Source organism: Dipodomys ordii, unplaced genomic scaffold, assembly GCF_000151885.1.
Source record: "Dipodomys ordii isolate 6190 unplaced genomic scaffold, Dord_2.0 Scaffold58, whole genome shotgun sequence".
Classification (NCBI taxonomy): Eukaryota; Metazoa; Chordata; class Mammalia; order Rodentia; family Heteromyidae; genus Dipodomys; species Dipodomys ordii.
Genome location: NW_012267274.1, coordinates 9,324,696 through 9,346,870, shown reverse-complemented (window position 1 = coordinate 9,346,870; position 22,175 = coordinate 9,324,696). Strand labels below are relative to the sequence as shown.

The window sequence follows — 22,175 nt, the reverse complement described above, 5'->3', positions numbered from 1 at the left end:
TGGGTCAGTTGTGGGGCTTGAACTCTGGGCCTGGGTGCTGTCTCTCAGCTCTTCAGCTCAAGGCAAGCACTCTACCACTTGAACCACAGCACCACTTCCAGTTTTCTGGTGGTTACTTGGAGATGAGTCTGATGGACTTTATTGCCCAGGCTGGCTTTGAACTGTAATCCTTAAATCTCAGCCTCCTGGTGTGAGACACTGGCTCCCAGCTGGACAATTCTTATGCTTCAGAGCCCAGTGATTTAAGCCGACGAGTCAATCCCAACTGCGCTAACCTCTCTGGCCTTCCACAAGAAATCGGTGAATGCTCCTGCCCCCATTTCCCCCTCGCTTTGCCTGGTGTTCCCCTGCACACCATAGTCTGCGTCTCCTCCTCTCAGGAACGGAATGGCAAAATCTCTTTTCAAGGTACTGACAGGAGTGACCCGTTGGCCTCACTAGACCCAAAGTCTAAAATCAGCATCTCCCATGAATCCGTGGGGCTGTTTTATCTGCACCCCTCCCCCACTCCCCAGAATCCTGGCACCTAACACACGCCCTAGCACATTGCAGACCTAGTTTAGATACTCTGGGTAGAAGCAAGAATCTGGCTGCATGGCTTCTCTACAAGTGACTCTCACTTCTGCAATGAGTTCGAGGCACTGAATTCTGTAAATGATGATCTGTAACCGCACGTAGCCAGGCAGGAGCAGGCGGAGGAGTGGGAACTTTCCTTTAGGCAGACAACCTACTGGTTAGCTCTGACTATTTCCTATATCCTAAAAGGGTGTCCAAACCCGTCATGAAAGGGAAGAAGGCAGAGCTCGGAGGCCCCCGGTTCTGCTCCAGCCTCTCCCCTCACGGGTCTCTCCAAAAGGAGCTGGTCTGTGCCTGAATCTCTCTCCTTCAGCAGCGGTACTGCGCACACAGCTCTCTACCCTTCTGGCCAGCCAAGGGAAAGCTGGGCTGGAAAACCTGCCTTGATTTTAGTCTTTACCTTTGCTTTTTGGCAGTAGTGAGGGTTGAAGCAGGAACACTGTCACTTGACAAACTCCACCAGACTCTTTCTGCATTGGTTATTTTCAAGATAGGCTCTCTTTCTCTACTTGTGTCGCCGAGGATGACAGGCATGTGCCACTGTGCCCAGCCATTGTGTTTCTGGGTCACTAGGGACATTTCCCATGATGCATTCCACCACGCCCAGCCATAGGTTTTAATGCAGTCTCAAACTTTTGTGTCGGGGCTGCCTTGAGCCACAATCTCCCTATCTCCACCTCCCAATCAGCTAGGAGCCAGAGCCCAGCTTAATCTTTACTCTTTAAAGTACACCTAGGGGGCTGGGTGTCAGTGGCTCACGCCTGTAATCCTAGCTACTCTGGAGGCTGAGATGTGAGGATCATGGTTCAAAGCCAGTCCAGGCAGGAAAGTCTGCGAGACTCTTATCTCCAATGAACCACTCAAAAATGAGAAGTGGCACTGTGCCTTGAGCAAAGAAGCTCAGGGACAGCTCCCAGGCCCCAAGTTCAAGCCCCAAGACTAACAACAAAGTCAATCTGTTCAGCTTGGCAGTGACTACATTTCTCTGATGACAGGGCCCTTGGGCGCTATGTTCTCTGTCACTGTCTCATCCCCAAGTTCACAGAAGAGACAGACACAGGAGACTTGTCTGGGCAGTATCTGAGGAGGACGGAGAATTGCCTGACAGATGCTCAGTTGGTTGCTCATGACTGGCTTGCCCAAGGCCATCCCTTCTCCAGGACCGAGAGGAAAGGACAGGAGGAATGTGACCACATAGCTGAGACAGCCTTTCTGGTTCGAATCTAAGCCAAGAGTACAGCAGAGGCACCAGGGATCTGGGAAACTGCAGAGAAGTCTTGGTAGGAAAGGTCACTAGAAGGTCACCAGTAGGGTGACTGAGCAAACAGATGTACCCAGCACAGGACCAGTTTATGCTTTATCACAGGCATTAGCATAATTACTAAACTCATCCCCCCTCCTGCATTTATCTTGAAAGGGTCACTATACAATTACTTCCACATCAGGGAATTTTGCAGTCAGGAAAGTCTGGGTTGGAGGCTCACAAACCACAGAGGCTTGTTGCTTTGTCTGTTCAAAGAGGAGTTGAGGGCTTAGCGAACATTCTAGGGGAGGCCCGCAGACAGTAGGGACATTAGCAGGAGGGTTCTGAAGCTAATCAGGAGCCCCAGAGGCCTCCACGGTAACAGAGGAGTTATCTGAGCTGACTACAGACCCGAGGCCAGGCAGGGCTCCACTCACAGTCTCTTCTCAGGAGGCATGCCTTACAGCACTTGTTCATTGCTGGAATCTCAAGCCAAGAGTTATCAAGTCCAGCAAAGGCAGGAGCAGAGAAAAAGGGGCCAGGATCAGTCCCCAAGTGGGTTATAGTTATGAAGCCAACTCCATCTTCAGCACATGCGTGGTCTTTCCCGCCCACTGGATATCACCTGCAGCAGCCCTGGTGCCCTGAAAAAGTCCCCATTTGTCTCTTTGTTCTTCCTGGTTGAGATCATGTTTCTGTCAAGTTGAACTATTTATCTGTGTTGCATGAAATGTCAAGGATTTCGAGTAAAACAGGGACCAACCCACACACAAGGAATAATAACCCTTCAATGACGCTTACACTCAACTCACATCTTTAGCAGCTGTTAGTGATTCATTTTCTTTCTCCAACACAGGAGCTTGCTCTCAGAAAATATTGAATTTAAAAGGTAGTGGGCTGCTGGTGGCTCATGCATGTAATCCTAGCTACTCAAGAGGCTCAGAGCTGAGGATCGTGGTTTGAAGCCAGCAAGAGCAGGAAAGTCTGTGACACTCACCTCCAATGAACCACTAAAAAGCTGGAGGTGGAGGAGTGGCTCAAGTAGCAGAGCACCAGACTTGAGTGAAAATGGTAAAGGATAGTGTCCAGGCCCTGAATTCAAGTCCTAAGACCAACACACACACACACAGTGATTAACACACAAAACTCTCCATAGTCTGAGTCTGTCAGATCAGCTCCATTCTTGGGATAATTTGCCAAGTGAACCCGAGGAGGACGTGCGTGTGAGGGGCGGAGAGAAGCTAAGGAGGCAGGCCAAAGACCCATGAGTTAAAGGAGGCTGTCACGTGTTGCCTGGTGGCCTCACATGAAGTTTAATTAAGTGTCCAGTGTTGAGAATCTCATTTGTTCTGTGAGCTGAAACTTCAAAGCTACTTGGGTTTTGTTTCTTTTTGTTTTTTTTTTTTTTATGTAAGATTAGCCATCATGCAAAACTTACTGGTCAAGCAGTTAATAAAATATACATATCCCAGAAAGGGTTCTGTATATTTCAGTCCTAGCACATGACAAAGCAATGAGAACCCCCACAGTCGTGAGAGGGGGCCCCTTTCCCCGTAGGCAGAGGCAGCAGTCCTGGTCTTGGGGGTGCTCATGTGTTGTAAATTCTGGAAGCTCGCTTCGCTGCAGTTTGAGCATCGGACGTCTCTTCTTCCTCTTCCTCGGTTCGTTTGTGTTTCAAAAACAAGTCAGACTTTAAAAAGCGGCTGTAGCTGTCGTACTTCATGAGATTGAAGATCTAAGTGGGAAAGAAAAAAAGTCTGATGGCTGTGACTAATCAGACTATAAATCACCCTTTCAAATATTTACGTGGGCCAAAGAATACAAATAACTGTACAGAAACACATACACAGCAAGCTAAAGCAAGGTCTCAGCTAAACAAGGCAGATTTCCTGGTTGCATGGTGCAGTGATCTCAATAGACTATATAATTTATTTTTATTTTATTTTTATCAATCTTGGGACTTGAACTCAGGGCCTGGGCACTGTCCCTGGGCTCTTTTGGTCAAGGTTAGCACTCTACCACTTTAAGCCACAGCACCACTTCTGGTTTTCTGGCAGTTCAGTGGAGATAAGAGTCTCATAGACTTTCCTGGGCTGGCTTTAAACAGCGATCCTCAGATCTCAGCCTCCTGAGTAGTTAGGATTACATGCGTGAGCCACTGGCATCCAGTTGACTATACTATTTGAAGAGACGCATGGAACGGCTATCTTTATTCTCCATGGAAGCAGAGATTCATACAGCACTGATTCATATGCTCATGTTAGAAGATTTTTAAAGCATCTCTGTAACACCAGGCTATTTCCCCAAAAGCTGAGATAGCAGTGCAGAAACCTTTTCTGTGTTCAAAGGTCACTCATATCAGATGAAACCAAGATTGTGAACACCCCCAGTAAGTCCAGCATTAGAAACTCCAAGCCTATTATCATGTCAAAAACAGAAGATGTATTCAATGTAGGGCAGCAGGGTTAAAATACAGCTTAGGCCAGGAGAGGCTCTGGAACAGGTCTAGGCCAGAATTCAAACCTGTGCAGACAGACAGGCTACGGATTCTAGAAAGGATTTTTAGCCAGAGCACCAGTGACTCATGCCTGTAATCCTAGATATTCAAGAAGCTAAGGTCTGAGGATCATGGTTCTAAGCCAGCCTGGGAAGAAAGTTCCAATTAACCACTAAAAAAAAAGTCAGAAATGATGCTTTGGTTCAAGTAGTAGAGAGCTAGCCTTCAGTGAAAAAGGTAAAGAACTGCACCTAGGCCCTGAGTTCAAGCCCCAATACCAGCACAAATAAAGAGAGGAGGGAGACAGAGCACGAAAGGGAGAGGGAGAGGAAGAGAGAGAGGAAGGTATTTCACCAAGCAAGAGCCCCCCCCACACCCCCTTTCCCCCCACACCCCCCCTCGCATGTCCTTGCAATCAGCAGGCTGCCATCTGCCAGCACCACAGGTGTCCCCCTAGCTGCATGTCGCCTCTCTTCTGAGCCGGCATCCCTAACCCCAGCACCCACCCAAAACCAATCCTGCACCGCTGGTGCCCTGGCCCCTCAGCCTCTCTACCAGGAAGGCAGAGAAAGAAGAAGATTTTTTAAAAAGCATTTCTCTGCTGTCTCCGGGGCATGATCTCCTTTTGAGAAATTCCTCACCCTCCATCTCTCTGACCTTTCAACCTAACTTTAAAGACATTCCACAGGACCAGGCTCACCCCTCACCGCCAGGCCTTCTCTTGGGGCACCAACAGGGGCTCAAGCGCCTGGAAAGTTCCAGAGCTGCCACATTGCCAGTCCACTCGCTGCCGGGCGGGGCTGTCAAGTGGGTGGCAAAATCCTGCCATCTTCCAAAGCCCCCCTCTCCCCACAAGCAGAGACTGTTAAGTAAATCAAACATCCAATGGGTTCTAAGGCCTCAGAACACCTGACGGGAGAGACATCCAGAAAGAACGGGAACTTTCAGCCTTTATACCTTTTTCCATTTTCCAAGCCGGCTGCAAACTGTAAGAGAATCAAACTGCCCAAGACATTTAATTCTGAGCAGAGACCAAGAAAGGCTTAGGGGGAAGTGGCGCTGTAGCTCAAGTGGTAGAGCGCTCGCCTTGAGCTGAAGAGCTGAGGGACAGCGCCCAGGCCCAGAGTTCAAGTCCCACGACCGACAAAAAAAAAAAAAAAAGAAAGGCTTAGGGTATTTGGTTTTCTGTAAACGAATGAAGTAAAGCTGCTCCTTTCCCTCCCATCTTGCCCAGCCTCTGAAGCAGTTGTCTATTTTGTGGCAACTGTGCAATCCTAGAGGTAATGATCATTTGAATAATATGAACGAATGCAACACTGACACTATGTTGGAAATGAACTTTACAACTTGGGGGGAGGGGAGCAGGGAGGGGCAGGCAGGAGAAAATAAGGGTTGTGGTAACCTGACTTCTGTAACTGGACCCCTCCCACCCCACCCCCGACCCCCCCAGCTCATCACCTTTTCAATAAAGATTTTTTAAAAGTTTAAAAAAAAAAACCTCCCCAGAAAATGCAAACACCACAGTGAGGGCTGAGCAAGGTACTGCCCTCCCGTGCTTCCCTCAGGAAAGCGCTCAGCAGGCGTAGGGGTCCCTTACAAGGACCCCCAAAGGAAATTTCTGGAAAAGATGCCCACCGTGTGACCCCTCGGGCAGGCAGCCCTGTTCCCCCTCCCACACCTGGGCCCTGGGTACATGGGACCCACCACTCAGGGCAGGATGCGGTGTACCCCAGGTGTCTGAACTCCTCGTGAGTGGGAGAGCAACATCCTGTTTGCCCACAATGGCTCCGAGCCTCAGACTTCAAAGGAGAGAAGAAAAGGGGCTAGGCTGGAGGCCAGGAGGTGGAGGTGCAGGGAGGAGGCTCCTGGGCTCAGGGTGATGCCAGGAGATCTCAAGAGGCCACAGACTCCTCTCCCACGTAGCCCTCTCTTGGTGGGGGAGCTGTGGGCAGGGGCTTTGGGCGGGGGCTTCCAGCCCCAGGACGCTCCTCCCCGCAGGGGCAGCTGAGCCTCCGGGGGGCAGCTGTGGCCGTCAGACCTGGCCGTCAGAACTTCATCTCCCTGGCTGTGTCCAGGCTGATGGCTCTACACAACGGCTGGCTCCCACTGTCCCCAGAAAAGGGCCTCAAGTATGTGCAGGCGCTCCAGCTGCAGATCCTGTGCTGGCAGAGATGGCGGCTCCCAAACTCCCAAGAGTGAAAGGCCATATACTCCGCTACTGACCACAGCCTTCGCTTAGAACACCATGATCCCATACTTGTCTACCAGCGAGTGACTAGAAGCCTCCCTGCGTGCACAGATGGTGAAATGAACCCCACAAGGACCAACACTGCCTAGCAGAGCCCCAGAACCATGCACCAGACGGCAGACGGAGCATGCGGTCCCATAACCACGACTCACCAACCACCCTGATTATATAGGGGAGGAAACAGGGATTTTCGACTCAGTGCTTTGCCTGATGATGAGTGCATGGTCAACTCCAAAACAAGTCCCCCAAACCTAAGGGTCATGTTCTAGAAGCCGGAAGTTCCAGGGAGAGCAGACTGGCTTCTTCTGAGGCCTATCTCCCTTGCTGATGGTTGGCTTCTCTCCAGCGCTCACGTGGTCCTCTTCTGTGTGTGGCTAGGTCCCAATCGCCTCTTCATCAACAGATGCTGCTCAGACTGGACCAGAACCCATCCCGTGGACCTCATTTTATTTAATTACTCTTTTTAAGCCCCTGTCTCCAATACATTTGAAGTTCAAAGGGTAGGAGGACATAATTCAGCCCTCACAGTGGGTGAGGGGCAGATGAGATGCCCACCCTGGCAGCTAGCTCCCCAATTCACACTCCCACTGGCCACACTGCTCTCCCGCGATGGAACACCAGGCAGCTGTTAAAAATGAAGCCGGCTTGGAGTTGAACGTGGAACGCTGTCTGTGAATATGAAGTAACTGAACACTCATTTTATTTAATGCACTAAACCTCAAAACAATGATTCCAAATGTTTTCAGAGTGTGTTTGTGGCCATGAGCGCAGTGGCTCCTACCTGCCTCCCCCAGCTACTTGGGAGGTAAAAGCAGGAAGATCTGGAGTTGGAGGCCAACCTGAGCCACATAGAAACTTCAAAGCTCGTCTGGCACACATAGCAAAGCTCCATCTCAAAACAAAAGGTGAAAATAAGTGTGTCTGTGTGTAACGGGAGCTCTCTATTCCTAAAGGTCAGGAGTGGGTTGAACAGGGTCCCTACAAACTTGCCATTTGTCAGCTCCACATGTGACTTTATTTGGAAATAGAGTTGGTGAAAGATGTCAAGATGAAACCATCCTGCATTTAGGGCTCCAACCCAAGCACTAGTGTCCTTTCAGAGCAGGCAGGACACACAGGAAGAAAGCGTATGAAGGCAGACGCTGGCTTGGTACCGCCACAAGATGGTGTTTCACAAAGCCTCCAGAAGTTGTAAGAGCAGCTTCCAGAAGGAGCCCTGAACTTCCGATTCCAGCCTCCTGGTATGCAGGAAAGGTTCCTGCCGGGCTATGCCAGTCAGATGATGGTCATCTGTTAGGGCAGATCACCCTGGGAAGTGTCACCTGAACCATTTTATCTCCCTCCCACTGAAGCACAGAAAAGGAGCTGGCCCTCGGGGGTCTCCGGCTATTCCACCAAGCAGGACTGTTGACAGGCCAGCCCGTGACCACCACCTAAATGACAGGGTCAGAATCCTCAAGTTGCCTGCCCGGAAGAGAAGGAAGTGGAGGCAGATCTGGCACGGGGGAGGGGGGGGCGAGAGGGGTGAAGAGGCTCGGGATGGGCAGAGCAAAGCGGATGATCCATCTAAGACCGGCAGTGGAGGAAGCAGAAAACACAAGTCGGCAGCTGCATTGCTTCCTGTATCCTTTTTTTCTCTACAGCCAAGACAGCTGTGGCTTAGCGAGGCCCTGTCTGGCAGCCCCCACATCTGTGCGGGGCCTGCCTGCCTACACTGTAAGCTCAGCACAGTGGCCTGGGGGCCCAAGCAGAGGGACTGGGAAGAAAATGAAGAGCCTCCCGCACATGCGCAGCTCTACACCCCGCCTCCCCACGCAGGGCCACCACACCGTCTAAGCACAGACCTCCTGGAATCCCAGACAGCAGCCATGGGTCTGCAAGGGAAAATATTCCTGAGACACCCCAACTTCAGAGTATTCAAGCAGGCTGCTCAGAAGGGGCCTCCACCGGGAAGCAAGCACCAGGCAGAGACCAAGGGCTTCAGTGCTACTCCACGGCCAGTATTTCCTGAGCAATACATATTTTAATTCCTTTCAGAAGACAAGTATATTAGAAGACCTAAGGGAAACATGCATCTCCTTTCTTGTGTGTGTGTATGTGTGTGTGTGTGTGTGTGTGTGTGTGTGTGTGTGCCAAACTAGGGCTTGAACTCAGGGCCTGGGCACTGACCTTAGGTTTTTTTCTCAAGGCTGGTACTCTACCACTTGAGCCACAGGACTATTTCTGTTTGTTTTGATGGGTAACTGCAAGTAAGTGTCTCACAGTCTTTTCTGCATGGTCTAGCTTTAAACCATGATCCTCGGATCTCAGCCTCCTGAGTAGCTGGGGTTTGTGAGCATGAGCCTCCAGCAGCCTGCACATTGCCCTTCTTTTCAAAGCCATTTTCAGGTTACTTCAACCTGAGTAAGAAGGAAGCAAGCAATCCTTCAACAAACAGAAAGTTCTATGAATGATTTTTCGTATTTGCTTCAAGCATTTGGCTTTAACACACACATGTATGTATACGTGTGTGCACATGCATACATACATACACACATACATGTAAATTGCTGCAAGGCAGCAAGCGCCACTGTCTCCAAGCTACCTTCTAGAACTCATTCTCTCTCCATACCTGGACTGCTTTCCTACCCAAGTGAGTGGAATGCAAGCCCCACCCACTGCAGTCTTCCATGACTGACAGAAATAGGAAGTGTGGAGGTTGTATGGGCCAGCTATGAGCAGAGATACGCCCACCCTTGAGATGAAGCTCCCCCTCTCTCTTCAGAAGCAGGCAAAGAGTCCACAAAAGTGGTCCACGGGCAGCTGGCCAGCAGCTGGTGAGAAGATGGCCCTTGCCCCAAAGCACCAGAGAGGGCCACAGGAAGGTTCTGTCCCCAAGGCTGACCCCCAGTGCACAGGCAAAGACAGGCAGCATGCTCAGGAGGGATCAGAACTCCAGTAAGAGTCTGGATCTGCACGGGGACATAATGCTCCGAGGCTGTGGGCCCAAGGCTTCTCATGTGGGGCCCTCTCCTTGGAAAGAAGGCTTTTAGTTTTGCCTTTCAAAGGTGAGTTTGATACTCTCCCAGCATCTGCTCCCTCCCTCCTCTCTCCCTATACATCATCTTAAAGTGGTGAGGAAATAACCAGAAAGTAGCACACTGGTGGCGCATGCCTGTAATCTCAGGAGGCTGAGATCTGAGGATCAGGTGAGGAAGCCAGCCCAGGCAGGAAAGTCTGTGAGACTCTTCAAAACCAGAAGTTGCGCTGTGGCTCAAATTGGTAGAGCGCTAGCCTTGAGTGCAAAAACTCAGGGATAGCCCCCAGCCTCTAACTTCAGGCTCCACAACCAACCAACTAACCAACAAAAAAAGAGGCAGTATTTCACCCCTTCCTACTCTAAAGCACACGTGTAACAATACACAGGAATCATCTTGCTTTCCATAGGAATGAAAGACCACGACCTTCCCTCTCTAGCTCACCAGGCCAGAAAGCACTGAGTTTGGGGTGGGTTTGGTCTTTGGAAGTGAAGGCCATCTAGCACCCCTAAGACAGAGATGCCCCCAACCCCAGTTCCAGCCACCACCACCGGCTAAGATCCCATTGGGAGAAACAAGAGGCAGAGGTATAAAATAGTTGTAGTGTCAAAGTCCGCAGCGGCCATAAGCCTTACAGAGCATGACAATGACAATGCACCTTGTGAAGGTTAAAATGTGTTTGTGACTTTAGCTAAATATCACTATTCCACAATTCCGTGAAATTTATGTAATCAGTTAATCCCAATAAAGAAAAATAAATAAATAAAAAGAAATGTACTCTTTACCTGACTTGTGTAACTGTAACCCCTCTGTACCTGACCTTTACAATAACAATCAAAAGGCAAAAAAAAAAAAAGAGGCAGGGTAAGCAGCCCCTAAATGACCTCTGTAGTCAGGCAGCCCGGCCCCCATCCTGCCCCACAGCTGCTCCCTCCACCCCTTCCTAAGGATGGGGTGATGGGGGATTTTCCCCACTGCTTGGGTTCTTGGGAAATTGAGAGAAACAGCATTGTCAAAAAGGGTAGGGCCCCATGCCTGTTCGCTGTCTGTCGGCGGTGTGGCGGTGTGGCGAGCTGACTTCTCACAAGGTCTTTTAGATGTGTTTTCAGCCTCAGAGGGTCAGGACTTCCTCTCAGGTGGTAGCGGCTGCCAGCACCTGGCTTCCTGGTCTAGATACAGACACCAGTTGTAGCCTGGGAGGGTGGCCGGCTGCTCATCGGGTCGCTTCAGGTGTTGGCACTGGGTGTAGAGAGGCAGTGCTTCCTAGCATGCATGAGGCTCCGGGTTCCAGCCACAGCACCACAAACAGAGCCGAACAGCCACCGATGCCCGAGAAGCATGGGAGACACTCTCTCCTAAGTGCCCCCCGGGGAGAGGAAGTGAGGATCTAATGCTACCTTTGGCAATGACTGGTCTGTTCTACCTCCACCAACCTTACTGTGGTCTGGAGGGAAAGGACCTTGCTGTGTGGCAGAGTTCAGATCAGAGCAAGAAAGCTGTGTAGCTGGGCACCAGTGGCTCACGCTACTCAGGAGGATGAGATCTAAGGATCTTGGTTCAAAGCCAGCCCAAGTAAGGAAGTCTGTGAGATGCTTATCTCCAATTAACCACCAAAAAGCTGGAAGAGGAGCTGTGGCTAAGTAATAGAGCACTAGCCTTAAACTAATAAAGCTCAGGAGCAGCAGCCAGACCCTGAGTTCAAGCCCCAGGACTGTGTGAGCCGGGGCTGAGACACGGGTCAGAACAGACGGCCGTGTCACCTTCACCTGCGGCATGACCTCATGTTCCATGGAAAGACCCTGAACCTCTGCTCTTGCCTGTCTAAGGAAGGACCGGACAGGATAGATAACTTTAAGAGGTGTCACACTAGGGAGAGGGAAGAAGTAAGGGATTTTAACTTTTCACAGAACCTCCTGGAACTACGAACTTCCTTTTCATTATTTTAAAATGATGATCACATAGTAACCATTTAACAATTTAAAAAGCTGGGCACCAGTGACTCATACCTATAATCCTAGCTACTAAGGAGGGTGAGATCTGAAGATCGAGGTTCAAAGCCAGCCTGGGCAGGGAAGTCCACAAGACTCTTATCTCCAATTAACCACCAGAAAACCGGAATTGGCACTGTGCCTCACGTGGTAGAGCACCAGCCTTGAGCTGACGAGCTAAGGGACAGTGCCCAGGCCTAGAGTTCACGTCCCACGACCGACAAAAAAATAAATAAATAAATAATTAAAGCTAATTTGGGAGGGCTGGGAATGTGGCTTAGTGGCAGAGTGCTTGCCTAGCATGCATGAAGCCCTGGGTTTGATTCCTCAATACCACATAGACAGAAAAAGTGGAAGTGGAGCTATGGCTCAAAGTGATAGAAGCGGGGCTTGAGTTCAAGCCCCACAACTGGCAAAATACTAATTTGGGGAATTTGCTTGGAATCCTGAGTGAGAACAACAGGACAGTTCACTGAGGGCCTGTGATCCTGGGTTCCCAGCCAGGCAGGTCGACAGGACACATGTGACACAGCCAGCATCTTTCTTACAAAGAAAAAGAGAATTCATCTGCTGTGCCTAATCTGTCCCTTCCTGTGGCAGCTGACTCTGAGGGACTGAGGGACAGAGGGACAGCCAGGACTGACAGAAAGGAGAGAGTAGCAGAGGAGGGAGGTGTATGAGGAAAAGGAGAAGGAGACTGCACAGGTCACTAAAGGCTCAAGCCCTGTACCAGACGCCCCACCTATACCGATGCCCCGCTTGTACCAGAGCTGTGAAAAGCTGGTGATAGGGAGGGAATCACCCAATGGCGGGCAAAACCACATTTCCAAGGTCCCCGGCTCTCACGATGAGGATGAGACAGGAAGAGTCCAGGTGACCCAGAGGTCCCAGCTCAGGTTCTGCGCCCTCCCTTCCAGCCATGAACTCTGTACACAAGGAGCCAGGTCCCGTGCTCCACCAGCCAGCTTTAACTAAAATGAGATGCATGCGTGAACCACACATGAACTTGACAAGCATTTGTTTGGACATTTTTTCCAGTGTCAAAAATGGACCTGGCTGCTATTTACTGCTTTTCAGGTGGGGACTTGAGGGTAAGGATTGTGAATCTGCCGCGTGTGGAGACGGCACATTATACTGAGCCAAATAATTGTGTTGGGGGAGGGGGCGCTGCCCTGGGCACTTGTGGGGCCGAGCCTGAGCTCTACCCACTAGGTGCCAGTAGATGTTCCACCAACAATTATGACAACCAAAAATGCCTCTGGGCATAGTTATCAGCAAAATCGCCCAGGTAAGAGCTGCAGTGTTCAGCTGAAGTTGGCCTTTCTGTAGCTTACTAAAGGTCACAGGGTCATGGAGAGGGTCAACAGTGGGAGGAAATCTAGGCACAGAGATGAAAGTGGATCTTTCCCGATATCACACAACTGATGAATTCTACAGTCTAAGAACTTGGGGGAGAAGAGTTAAATCTAAGGAAACAAGGATCTGGCTACCAGGGGCTACTTTGTTGTTGTTTTGGCATTACTGGGATTTGAACTCAGGACTTTGTATGCTTGCTGGGCACCATTTGCACCATGCCTCCAGCACTGTTTTTGGCTGGTTACTTTTGAGATAGGGTCTTCTTGCTTGCCTGAATACACATGAGAGCTACAATCCATTTATCTTTGGCTTCCTGTACATGCTGGGGTCACAGGTGCATGCCACCGTGTCCAGATTCCCTCCATGGAGGTAGAATCTCGTGGGCTTTTCTGCCTGGCTGGATTAAAACCACAACAGTCCTGATCTCAGCTTCCCACGGAACTAGGATTCAAGGGGTAAACACCAGTACCCAGCTTACTGAGGATGGCATTTTAACACCAGGTACCATGCATTTTTGGTGCTTTTCCTCCAGGGACAACAGCGCTTGTGGAAAGTCGCACATTACACATAGTGGCATGGATGGCACACGAGGAACAGAACCTGCCTGAGGCCAGATGGAGGCAGGACTGGGCTCTTCTGGGAAGGTGCTGAGAGGCACCACGACTTTGAGTCTGAGCTCAGCATCCAGGAAGTGATGGTCTGAGAGGCAGGAGAGGCCTGGGTCTGGAGGTCAAGGATCACCCTTGATCTTCCAGTAACAAAGATGGCTCTGCACTCAGCCATTCCCAACAGTCTTGACTCTGGTGGAGACAGGACTCCAACGTTGGACATCAGAGCCAAGGAGCCCAGCTTTCAAGAGGATCAAATCCTATTCATCCAACTGGGCCACACTATAAATAGCCCCCACTCAAAATCCTTTCATTAAAGGAGTGACTAGCGCACCAGTGCCAGACTATCATGCAGGACACTGACCCTGATCCTCTCAACGCACCCAGCTACCACCTGCCTCAGGGACTCTGCATTGGCCTCTCGCTGGAGGATGGTGATTCTTAGTCTGTCCACGTAGCTCCCCTTGTTCTTCAGGTCTCAGTGGCCTCTCTGAGGAGAGCCTCCATGATGAGGACACCCGCACTAGCCCCTCCCTGCCGCTCACAGCCACCTCTCAGGGGTTCTATTTCCTTCTCAGCATTGTCCTTGTGGATGGAACTGCAATCTACTGAGGAAACCAACTCTTCATAAAGCAGCCATCTCCCTCCCAGCTGCCTACAACTTAAGATTGTCCAGCCTTGATGAAAAACACAAGACATAGGCAGGTACTGGTGGCTCACGCCTGTAATCCTAGCTACTCAGGAGGCTGAGATCTGAGGATCATGGTTCAAAGCCAGCCTGGGCAGGAAAAGTCCATGAGACTCTTATCTCCAATTAACAACCAGAAAATCAGAAGTGGTACTGTGGCTCAAGTGGTAGAGTACTTGCCTTGAGCTGAATAGTTGAGGGACAGTGCCCAGGCCCAGAGTTCAAGCCCCACAAACAACAAAACAAAAAACAAAAAAAAACCAAAAACACAAGACAGCGATAGCATCCAGACTCTGAGTTTAAGCCTTACTACCAGCAGAAAAAGAAATCTGCTATAAACTATAGGACTAAACCTGTGAGGCTGCATGTAAATCTGGTTAACAGGACCTGAATGAAATCCTACAAAGCTCTCTTTTAAATTGGAAGCCTGCTAGCCACTTCTTCTCAGCCAGGGCTTAGGAGGTCCCAGCTGCAGGAGGGGTGGGGGGGGGAGGGGAGGAGCAGCAGAGCCCATCCATACCCTGAGGAGGAGCAGGGCCTCCAGACACATTCCCGGGGAGGGGTGGGGAGGACAGGGAGAGCACCAGCCCAGGGCAGCCCCACCATTACACCACACAGTTCTCGGCACAGCCCAAGTCAGTTCTGTGAACTCTCATGTTTCTAATCAGGCCCCTGGCTCTAATCTCCCTCACTAAGGAAAAGCAGGGACCCCTCCTCAAGGGGGGCCTGTGGGGAACCAAGAGCTGCAGTCCATCTCCAGCCAGGATCCCCAGAGGCTCACTGTGAAATCAGCTCACATTCTGAACACGGGGGACTGTGTCCACAGGCCGGATTCCCCACGCAGATTCAACCCACCGAGCTGAAAATGCTCAGAGAAATGAAAACGGCAGCTGCACTGAACACAACCAGACTCTGCTTTTTAATCATTATCCCCCAAGAAATGCAGGAGAACAGCTATCTGCATGGTATTTACATGGCATGAGATTTACATACGTGATCTAGAACAATCTAGAATGAATGGAGGATGTAAGTTATGTGCAAATACTATTTCACATGAGAGGCTCATAGGATTTTGGTGTCCGACGGGTCTTAGAACCATGAAGATGGGACAACCTGACCCCGTTTGCACCTAACAGTGCTATGGGGACATAGTTGTACTTCTCTCTCCCCTCAAATAGCAATGATTAACAAGGGGATACAAAAACACTTTCTTTACACTCAAAAGCTGAACCACATTACCACAGTTGGGCTTGTGTGTATGTGTGTGGTGTATCCGTGTGTCTATGTATGTGTCTGTGTATGTGACTGTGTGTCTGTGTGTGTGCCTCTGTGTGTATGTCTATGTCTGTGTGTCTGTGTGTGTGTGGCAGTACTGGATCTGGAATCTAGGACTCAGGCCCTGTCTGTTCCTTAGCTTTTTTTCACTCAAGGGTAGCGCTCTACTGCTTGAGCCACAGCTCTACTTCCAACTTTTTTGGTGGTTAATTAGAGACAAGAGTCTCACAGTTTTCTGGCTCTGGCTGGCTTCAAATCGTGATCCTCAGATCTCAGCCTCCTGAGTAGTTAGGATTACTCTATAGGCATGAGCCACCCATACCCAATGTTCCCAAGTCCATTTTTGAGCCTACCTTTTCCAGCTGGCAAATGTTCATGCTGTCATTTGGACGCAGGGGACACAATATGAAGACATATTATCATAGCCAAGAGCTCCTGAGAGACCTTAGACCCGGGGGGTGGGGGTGGGGCATTAGATAATTGCATGAATATCTGAATCACTGGGTTTATTTCCTGACTGTTCTGTCTCCCTCAGCAGCAATGTTGGTTCTCCATTGCAGGTTCCCCACGTAACCCCAGTCTCTCTTCCCATCTGAGCTGAGAGGGCAGAGAACCCTGCGGATCTAGAGTGAACAGTCCAGGTTGATCAGCCCACAGGTCCCATGCTGAGCCTGAGATTCCGGTGCCCACTCCTGGGCCACCAGAGCCCTGCCTGCCCCGAGAGGGCAGAGTCCTGCCCTGCCTGGCCTGCCCAGCTCAGTGACCTGGTCTCCGCAGAACCCAGCGTTTGGTGTTTCTGAACTCCCTGGAATGACGGTCATTTCTCAAATCTAAGAGTGGGCGGGAAGGCAGGTTACCTGGTCCTGAAGTTTCTGGAACATCAGAGGGTGTGGTTCTTCCAGAATCTTCTCATTGAGCCGAGACTGTCCTTCCACGTTGACCTGGGACGAGGCCTTATTGGACAGGAAGGTCATGTAGATCTCCTTGGCCTTTTCCTGCATCTGCAGGAGACAGAGGAGCCATGTGTTATCTGCCAGCACAGCCCTTCCGGGCGTGCGCCCAGCTCTGCCCTCTGTCCAGCAACAGAAAGAATTGCTGCTGCCACCCCGGGTCAAGCTCTCTACCAGAGCTCCCGGCAGCCTGGCCCTGACTCTGCCCGGCTCCCTCATCCAGGGCCATACCTCCTGTGGTCAAATCGCTACACCAGTCATTCAGCAATGATGAGAAAGATCCCTAGCTTAGAGGGAACATTCAGACCCACCCTGTGAATTCTCCAAATTAAAGGCTCAGCAGAACATTATTCAGGCGTAAGAAGGAATACAGCACCAAGAAACACTACCACTTTAATGAACACCGAAACCATTACTCTGTGTGAAACAAACCAGACACCAAAGGACACGAACCATGTGATTCCATTCATGTGAAATACCCACAGTACGCACATCCATAAAGATGGAAAGATGAGTGGAAAGATTAGCAGCAGGGGCTGTGGCTCAGTGGTAGAGTGCTGGCCATGGATACACAGTCCCTGGGTTCTATCCTCAGTACAAGACAGAAAGAAATAGGATCAAGGAGAGTTTTATGTTCTGTATATTTTACCACAATAAAAGAAGTCAAGTTAACCACATGCGCACTTCCTCACCAGCCACCAGCACCTACTATGCTGCAGACACCTAGGGCAGCTCACTTCCTTCACCGTCTGACCAGCTGATGACCATTTCCCTCTTGTGAGGCTTTCCTGATGAGGGCCAGGGCCAGGAGAGGTGATGTGCAGGAAGACTCGAGATGGTCTGACTCCAAAACTTCTGTATCGAGGTCTAGGTGCTGTCTCTTAGCTTTGTTTCTTCAAGGCTAGATCTCTACTGTTTGAACCACACCCCTACTTCTGGATTTGGGGTGGTTAATTGGAGATGAGAGTCTCATGGACTTTTCTGCCTGGGCTAGCTTTGAATCATAATCCCCAGATCTCGGCCTCCTGAGTAGCTAGGATTACAGGCGTAAGCCACTGACACCTGGCCTCCAAGCTCTTTTGATTTTGCCTCAGTTCCCCATCTGTAAGGCACATCAACCTGTCCAAGCCGCGTGGCTTGTCCGTCTTCCAGAGCAGGCTGTTTTCCCATAAGCAATGCACAAATGGCTCACTGCCTGCCCTGGAATCTCCAGAACGACCCCACTGGGAGGAATCGTCCTCAGTAGGCAGGTACCACCGCCTACCGCTGCAGGCGGCAAGATGCTCATCCACCTAACCCACCATGATGGGCAGGAAGGCCACCCGATGGAAGAGGCGGGCTTCCCAGTAAAGACTCTGGCTTCAGAACATCATGTCTACCAGCGTCCTGAGGTTGACCCAGACGGTTCTATTTTCCTTAAGACAAAGGGGGCACCTCACCTGCAGCACAGAGACCCCCTTACCCCCACAGCAGGGCACCAAGAAAGACCTCTAAAATACAGACTGGCACAGGGGCTGGGAAACCACCTTTCTCCCCAGAGAGCCCTCTCAGAGTTCCGAGCGTGCTGCAGAACCTCACTAAGGGAATCCCAGGCTCTGAGAACCTTCTGGTCTTATGGAAGTTACTGGTGCTTTCATAACTGGTGCCTGGAAATGGGGAGGAAAAGAGCTTTTGTGGTTCTGGAGAGTACAGATGCCAAAAGACCCCATGAGGCTGATGCCAGACCCCGTTCTTCCTCTCCAATATGGACAGGAAGAATGGGGGGCTGGGGAGGAGGGTGTGGCATGTGGAGCTCTGGGTCTGCTCTCTCTACATGAACAATTCATTAATGTCAAACTCAAAGATAAATATGTCTGTCCCAAGAGCAGGTCTGGGGACCGTCAGGAGGCCTAGGGGAGGGGCGCTTTGGAAGTGCGTGCCTCTGAAACATCACCCTCTCCCTGGAGCCTAGAGCTCCCTCCCACTAGCCCCATTCTGTCAGAAGAGAACACTTTTGGAAAACCACTTCCTGTTTAAAAGCTACTTCATAAAAGTAGAATTTCAGCCTGTCAGATTAGTGAACCTCATGGAGGTCTGCAGGCAGAAATCACTTGAAATTTGCCCTCCCTAAAATTCCCTCTCTACACACATACACACACACACACACACACACACACACACGCACACACACATGCACACACACACACACACATGCACACACACAAATATGCCACACATTGCCCAGGTGAATCCAACATATCTTAGAGGTAGGGCTTCTGAGGAAGAAGAAGCAGGTGCCAGGTATACAAGCCCTGGGTCTCAGCTCTACCCTCTGGCAGCTATGGCTCCAGAGCCTCTGAAAACAGGCTGGGGGCCCAGGCTGACTGGGCAGGCGCTGGGGGCCGAGGAGCAGGGCTTATCTGGGCCAGGATAGGAAGTGTGACTGAAAAGGGAAACCCTGAGCCAGCCGACCACAAGCCGGTCACGGGGAGGCCTGGTGTCCAGACCGAGAACACTGAACAGAAAAGAAGAACCAGTCACTGCTGCTATTTTGGTAGATCTTTCCAGGGCTACGTTAACCCTCTTCTAGCTGCTGTCAGGATGGGAAGAGAATAGCCATGTGGTGGGGTCAATTCGGTGCCTGTGACCTATAAGGGGTCCCCCTCCCTGCCTCCCAGGGGAGACCAAACATGCCCAGCCTCTGATCACCCCCGGAAAGTGCTGGAAAGGGACATTACCCAGGTCTGTTAGCTTGGTGATTACTTTTGGGAGTACCTGTGCCCAGGTGACCCCCTTCCAGACATCCTTGGCAAGGGGCTTTGTCCTCTAGGCCCAGCAATGCTGGGTCCATAGGGACTTTCAGTGGGAAATCAGCCCTCAAACCTGGCTCCTAACCAGTGTGCATCCCAGAGAAGCAAACCACGGCACTCAGCCCCGGAAACACCACTCATCCAAGGCAGTGGAGGCCTGTCACACAGAAGGGCACTGCTCTGCTCCACAACCCCCAGCCAACATCTCCTGTTTCTGTCTGCCTCCTTTACTGGGTCCTGTCCCTCCGTGCCCTCCCGACATTCTGGAGTTTTCCAGAATCCTGTCTTTGGCTGATGGCAGTAAATGTGTGCTCAGCCAACATTACAGCCTACTACTCTCCCCCAGCTGCTGCCCCCGTGTGCCAACGCTTCTCCAGCCACACAGGCCTGTCACAGAGATGCCTGCAACTTCCCACAGAGGGAAAGCGAGGTCCCCTCCTGGCCAGTGCTCCGGCACCTCTCCCCCAGGAAGCCTGAAGCCACAGCCCTTTGTGACAGACACCTCCGGGGAAGGCCTACATCCTGTCTGCACAGTGCCACCCTCACCTGTCTCCACCACCCATCGTGGTGCCGCTTCCTCTCCATCCTGCCAGAGGGGGCACAGAAGCACGTAAGAATAGCACATGAATAGCCACACTCTTCATGCACACCAAAAAGCAGAATGAGGCCGGGCACCGGTGGCTCACGCTTATAATCTTAGCTACTTGGGAGGCTGAGATTTGAGGATCACGGTTCAAAGCCAGCCCAGGCTAGAAAGTCCATGAGACTCTTATCTCCAATTAACCACCATAAAACCAGAAGTGGCACTGTGGCTCAAGTGGTAGAGCACTAGTCTTGAGCTGAAGAGCTGAGGGACAGAGCTTAGGTCCAGAGTTCAAGCCCTATGACTGACTAACAAACAAAAAACTTCAGAATGAGATAAAGAAAATATCCAATAAATGGCAAGGTAAAGTTCAGAGCACTGGCTCAGGAAATGGGAGGCAGGTGAAGGCAAAGCAGTTGACACCACAGAACAAGAAGAACAAACCTAGATACCTGAAAGAGCAGAAGCTTGGGACATGGTTCCCCAGGCAGAAGGGAAGGGGTTAGCCGACAGGAGAAAACTGTAAGACCCCTGCAGAAGGAAGTGCAAATCTCTCCCACTCTACTCCAGGAGTCTAGAATTTTCCTTTTTTAAAGAAATTGACCAAGAGAGGCTGTAGAAGAGACCAAAAGGAGTAAAGGATGAGTTCTCAAACTAAATCTAAGGGTCTATGTGAAGTCCTAAATACAGACTCTCCCCCCCCCCCACAGCAAACTTCTCCAACCCAGCTGATTAGAGAAAGGTTCAGATTATGAACATACCAGGCCTACGGACCACCAAGAAGAGACTGGACAGCCCTTGTGTAGAGAAGATTTTAAAAAAAAAAGCAGAAAAAGCTCAATAGGAGGATTTGAACATGAAGTTGAAATCTCCAAGAGCAAAGTAGGAACTGAAGGCCAATGAGATGGAAAGATAGGAGAGAAAAAAATAATAACTGTATCTCAGCTATCATTGGAAAAGAGACTAGAGCTGGACATGGTGGCAGGTACCTACAGTCCCAGCTAGTTGGGAGGCTGAGGCTAGAGTTTGAGGACAGCCAGTGAAATATTATCAAGATTCTATCTCAAAAAAAGATAAGAAGAGAGAAGGGGAAAAGATCAGAGAAAATGGAAGGAAATAAGTTTGGGAAAAACAATGCAGAAATAATTACAACAAAACAACATTTCCCAGAACTGTGTGCCTAGACTAGAAGACGCCACAAAGTACCCACCCACTAAATGAACCTGCCCCTCCAAAGTCTTCAGTGGGACACTTTTAGAATAGTGATAATAGAAACACAATCCTCTACTATTCCAAAGAGAAAAAAAACAGTTTACACACAAAAGATTTAAAATGAAAAATAATGGGACAATGTCTTCAAAATTCTACACTTGATTGTAGCCAAAAAGTCAAGAAGCAATTGTGCTTCCAAGATTCACAATGAAGACAGGTATGATGCTACATGCCTGCAATCCCAGCCATGCCAGAGGCTGAGGCAGGAGGGTCTCAAGTTTGAGGCCAGCCTAGTCAAGTTAGCAAGACCCTGTCTTAAAAGAATAAACATAAAAAGGGCTGGTGAAGCTGGGCACCAGTGGCTCACACTAGTAACCCAAGTTACTCAGGGCTGAGATCTAAGGATTTTGGTTTGAGGGCAACATAGCCAGGAAAGTCCATGAGATTCTTAGCTCTAATTAACCGCCAGAAAAGCCAGAAGTGGAATTCTGGCTTAAGTGGTACAATGCTAGACTGTAGCAAAAAAAAAAAAAAAAGGCAGAGCTCAGGCCCCAAGTCCAAGCCATCAGACCAGCACAAAAAAAAAAAAAAAAAAAACCAAGGGCTGGTGATGTGACTCAGTACTTATATAGAATATGTAAGGCCCTGGGTTCAATCCCCAGTGCCACAATGAATGAATGAATGAATCAATCAATCAATCAAGTAAACAGTGAGGCAGGAGAGTAGGAAACGAACACTTTCACTCCACAGGTCTTTCTACCTCTGCCTCCCAGATGTCCTTTCTCAGGAAGCTGTTGCTCACTGGGCTCCTCCAAAACATGTGAAAGAAGGGCTGAAGGTGTGATTCAATTGGTAGAATGCCAGCCTAGCAATCAGGAGGCCCTGAGTTCAAACCTCCAGTGCTATCAAATAAGTAGACAGACTGACAAATAGATGGAGCCAAGATAGAGCAGAGAGAGTGAGAGAGAGAGAAAGAGAGAACTAGGAACCAGTGACTCATACTATGATCTTAGCTATTCAGGAAGCTGAAATTCAGAGACTCAAGGTTCAAAGCCAGCCTGGGCAGAAAAGTCTAAAGAGACTCTACCTCTAAAATAACCAGCAAAAAGTCAAGCTGGGGGTGCTGGGAAGGTGGCTCAGTGATA

General features: G+C 50.1%; 1 protein-coding gene across 1 annotated transcript in view; it reads right to left on the bottom strand.

Annotated features, from left to right (window-relative positions):
- Positions 1-3,213: 3,213 nt before the first annotated feature.
- Positions 3,214-22,175, bottom strand: part of Rgs10 (regulator of G-protein signaling 10) — a 33,983-nt gene continuing 15,021 nt past the window's right edge. The window contains exons 4-5 of the mRNA XM_013021906.1: positions 16,354-16,497; positions 3,214-3,554 (exon numbers count right to left, since the gene is read on the bottom strand). Of these exons, the coding sequence (XP_012877360.1) occupies positions 3,408-3,554; positions 16,354-16,497 (291 nt within the window). The 3' untranslated portion in view covers positions 3,214-3,407. The remainder of the gene's footprint in view (positions 3,555-16,353; positions 16,498-22,175) is intronic.